The following is a 4,027-nucleotide window of genomic DNA, read 5'->3' as shown; positions in this document are numbered from 1 at the left end:
TGCTGCATTTCTGTCAACTCCTCCGTGAGCTGCCCATCTTGCTTCTCCAAAGCTTTTATCAAGTTCTTGCGGCGCCTATTTGAAGCTCGGAGATGGAAAAAGTGTGTGTTCCTATCCCCCTCCGACAGCCATGCCACCCGAGACCGTTGGCGCCACATTATTTCTTCCTGAAGATAAAGCTCGATTGATCGTTTGTTTTGATCTCAACGTGACTAGGAGCAGACCTTGCTAGATCACTCCTAAGCCGCTCTAAGTCTTTCTTCAACCTCCTTATTTCTGATTTTACACTCCCAAAAGTAGACTTGCTCCACTCGCCCAAGTTATTGGAGAGGGATTGTAGATTAGCTCGGACTTCGGCAGCCGTTAGATTAGGACCGTTCGCCTCCCATACACGCTGGACCGTGGGGATCAAATCGGGATGCGTGTCCCACATGCATATTTGTACACACGTGATGGGGTAGCCTGGTGGTCCAAGCGCTACCCTCGCAACCAAGTGGTCGCTTGTTACCTTTTTGTGTTCTAAAAACATGTTAATAGAGACCTCGGGCACCCCCTACATGGGCCGGCCAACACGGGGCGCTGCAGGCGCCAGTTTGCGAGATGCACACAAACGGGCGCCTGCAGCGCTAAATAGGAAACGCTGATGATCTGCCTTGTCTCAAATAAAATGTCATTTTGCACGTGCCTTGGAATTGAGCCCGATATGCAGAGCCTGCAGTGTACTGCCACTTGCAGTTAAGTTCCATTTGATCTCGTCTTGAATCCCATGTCTAAATTGAGCGATCGGTAAACCATGGTGTTATAGGGAAAGTTATCATCTGTCCTCCAAAGCTCTGCAGAACCTCCTCTAAATTTATGTCCGGTCAGGGGATAGGTGTGGCCGTCGATTTGTACAGATTATTTCTAAGTCCCGTCGCCTCGCCAAAATTGTGGATAATTTCCATCGAGGCCTCAATCTCTTGCTGAACTGGATTTGCGAAGATGGTTGCAATCGTCGGCCTTAGTGTCCCTTCATGGCAGCGGCTGGATCATCTCAGGTTCAGCTGCAGCGTGCAGCAAGCGGTGCAGGGGATCTATGGAGCGTGTTGCATTCGTGACTTGCTAGAACACGTGGTTCATCTGCTCCCCGCTTAGATAGGAGTGTTTTCCTTGTTTTTTTTTTATTTATTTGAAACGGCTTGATATGCTTCTGAATATCTCTTTGAGCAGATACATTTTCCAACGGTGTAATTACTGTCACGGAAAGCCGGTAAGACTAGAGAGCCACAAACATAGCAAGCACGGTCTCAGTCTTCTGTTATACAAGCACACATAAATCTACACGGCAGGTGGAGACAGTGCACATGTTCTTATTCAGAGCGGGACAATTCACAGGATGAAGATACAGGGAGCACCATTCATCACACTAGCACATAGCATGGCATGCTTGTTTCACCGTCTCCATGATCTTTTGTAGTTTCACTTCTTTGGCGTATCCGCATAATTCCAGGTGAATTTCGCAAATGAAGTATATTGCCTTCCACCCGCAACATCTTCTTCGCGTATCTCGTTGCTGATCTCTTTGAGGTCATCTTCCGTGAGCCTCACCTTCAAGGAGTCAATGTTGGAGTCTAGATTCTTTATCTTAGTAGTCCCTGAGAAATTGTACAGCATATTTGTCAGTGATACAATGCTAGTCTACTGGAAAAATGATCTTCGCCATTGATGTACTTGTTTGCAACTTGGAAGCAGCGAAAGAGGTCCTTTTGTGGATAAATTAGGCCATTGTTCCGAGGCATCAAAATGTTTCACAGTTCAGCTTAATGCCAGTTCAAAATTAACACCATGGCACAAACTGTAGAGCAAAAGATCAGATTTCAAAGATGGTATTCATATTACCATGAAATTCTATGTTTGTCTGCCAAAGATAGCTAGATTGCAGCTGGAATATCTCTCTGTATCTCGTATACTTCACTATGATTTCTTAAACCACACATTTCACTTCTATCAGAAAGCACATGCAAGCAAGACGATCTTCAGTTTTTTTACCTATTATGTGGATTTATAACTCCAAGAAATCATTGCACGTGTTTAACACTATGTGACATCAATGAAATGAGAAGGACATGGCATTAAACCTGGTATCGGAACCACATCATCCCCTTGATGCAGAACCCAAGATAAAGCTAGCTGAGCAGGGCTGCACTGGTGCTTCTTGGCCAGTTCTTCTATTTTCAGATAAAGTTGCTTGTTCTTCTCCAGGTTTTCAGCCGAAAAACGTGGATGGCCTTTCTAAAAAAACAATTATACAGAGAAAGGGGTTCAGGCCTAAATATATATTAACTAAAAAGAAATGGCTAGTGCAGAAACCAATTAGGTTGGTTGTATCAGTACCAGACTAGATTCAGCAGACACTTGTTGTGTCACTCCCCTTCCACCGAAAAACCCACGAGCAATCGGGCTGTAGGGAACAATTCCAATCCCTAGCTCTCTGAGGTCCATACAACACATGGTCAATCAATCAGGACGATCGATCATGGAAGCACACTGAGTTAGAGTTTGAAATGCCGAAATTCACCTGCAGAGAGGCACGATCTCGGGCTCGATGTCGCGAGCCCACAGAGACCACTCCATCTGCACGGAGGAGATGGGGTGCACGGCGTGAGCACGCCTGATGGTGTCCGGGCTCGCCTCCGATAACCCAATGTACTTGACCTTCCCCTCCTCCACAAGCTTCTTGAGCTCACCAATCTAGAGCAAATAAATTCAGCCCAGTAATCAGAGCAAGGAATCACACCAATCAAACACAAACACAGGGATTCTCATGTAGTATGAAATTAACTCCTCCTTTTTCTAAAAAAATTGTATGAAATTAACAGGAAGAAAGAGGTGGCGGTGAGAAGAGACCGACCGTGTCCTCGATGGGGATGGTGGTGTCGATGCGGTGCTGGTAGTAGAGGTCGATGTGGTGGACGCCGAGGCGGTGCAGGCTGGCCTCGCAGCAGGCGCGCACGTACTCCGGGCGGCCGCAGATGGTGCTCTTGCCCTGGGCATCCCGCTGAATCCCAAACTTGGTGGCCACCTGCACCTGCTCCCGCGGCAGCTGCTTCAGCGCCTGGGACGGCCAATCTCTCCACACTTAGTCTCTTTTTTGGCAGGCAAAGGAAAGGAAGGAAGGGAAGGCGGAAGAAAGAGAAACAACCTTGCCGAGGAGGATCTCGTTGGCGTGGGGCCCGTAGACGTCGGAGGTGTCGAAGAAGGTGACGCCGCGGTTGAAGGCGTGCGTGATGACGGCGACGCCGGCGTCGTCCTCGACCGGGGAGTTGTAGGAGCCTGTGAGGCCCATGCACCCGAACCCCAGCTTGGACACCTTGGTTGTTGGATCATTCGATTCGATTCGATTCGATTCAGTGCGAGACCGGCCGGGCAGAAGATACATAAATAAATCGAGGGTTGCGAGAGGGCAAGGGGAAGATCACCTCCAGTCCTTGGGTGCCGAGGCTGACGCGGGGAATAGGTGAGGTTTGCGCCATGGCGCCCCGAAGCTCGCAGCCGCAGCGGCAGGGGAAGGCAAGTCACGAGACGGAAGCGCAGGCGTGAATGTTGCCAGTAGGCAGTCAGTAGCGAACCGTCCAGTAAGATCAGTGACTCGCTATATGTAATCGGAACGAGCGGCTGTCCGAGCTTCGAGCAGGTACTGATATTATTATCATAATCATCTTTTCGTGGGTGATGCACGGTAAGTATGTACTCCCTCAATTTCACAATGTAGTGTTTTTTCTATTCACGTGCTTCAATTTTGACCGTAAATTTAATTACCAAGACCGATTGCGGTGGAAGCAAAAATTATATCAGTGAATTCGTATTCGAAAAAAGTTTTTAATTATATATTTTTTTCTTCCGCCGCAGTTGGTCTCGTTGGTTAAATATATGGTTAAAGTTGGACTTCAAGAAGCGCGGACGCACTATATTTTGGAATGGAGAGAGTACGTACTGCTGTTGCGACCGGCGCGGCGCATCCTCACCTGTGAGATATGTTTCAACACTA

The 4,027-nt window shown here is 48.0% G+C and overlaps 1 protein-coding gene across 1 annotated transcript; it reads right to left on the bottom strand.

Annotated features, from left to right (window-relative positions):
* Positions 1-1,272: 1,272 nt before the first annotated feature.
* LOC123061501 (probable aldo-keto reductase 1) lies at positions 1,273-3,681 on the bottom strand. The gene is made up of 7 exons (XM_044484621.1): positions 3,459-3,681; positions 3,182-3,349; positions 2,891-3,094; positions 2,558-2,730; positions 2,374-2,470; positions 2,118-2,271; positions 1,273-1,634 (listed from the first exon to the last, which is right to left on the bottom strand). Exons 1-7 carry the CDS (start codon positions 3,510-3,512, stop codon positions 1,459-1,461), a joined length of 1,026 nt encoding a protein of 341 aa, XP_044340556.1. The 5' UTR covers positions 3,513-3,681; the 3' UTR covers positions 1,273-1,458.
* Positions 3,682-4,027: the final 346 nt, after the last annotated feature.

This window comes from Triticum aestivum, chromosome 3A, assembly GCF_018294505.1.
Source record: "Triticum aestivum cultivar Chinese Spring chromosome 3A, IWGSC CS RefSeq v2.1, whole genome shotgun sequence".
NCBI classification, from domain to species: domain Eukaryota; kingdom Viridiplantae; phylum Streptophyta; class Magnoliopsida; order Poales; family Poaceae; genus Triticum; species Triticum aestivum.
The sequence above is the reverse complement of the archived record's forward strand: the minus strand, read 5'-3'. Positions and strand labels throughout refer to the sequence as shown.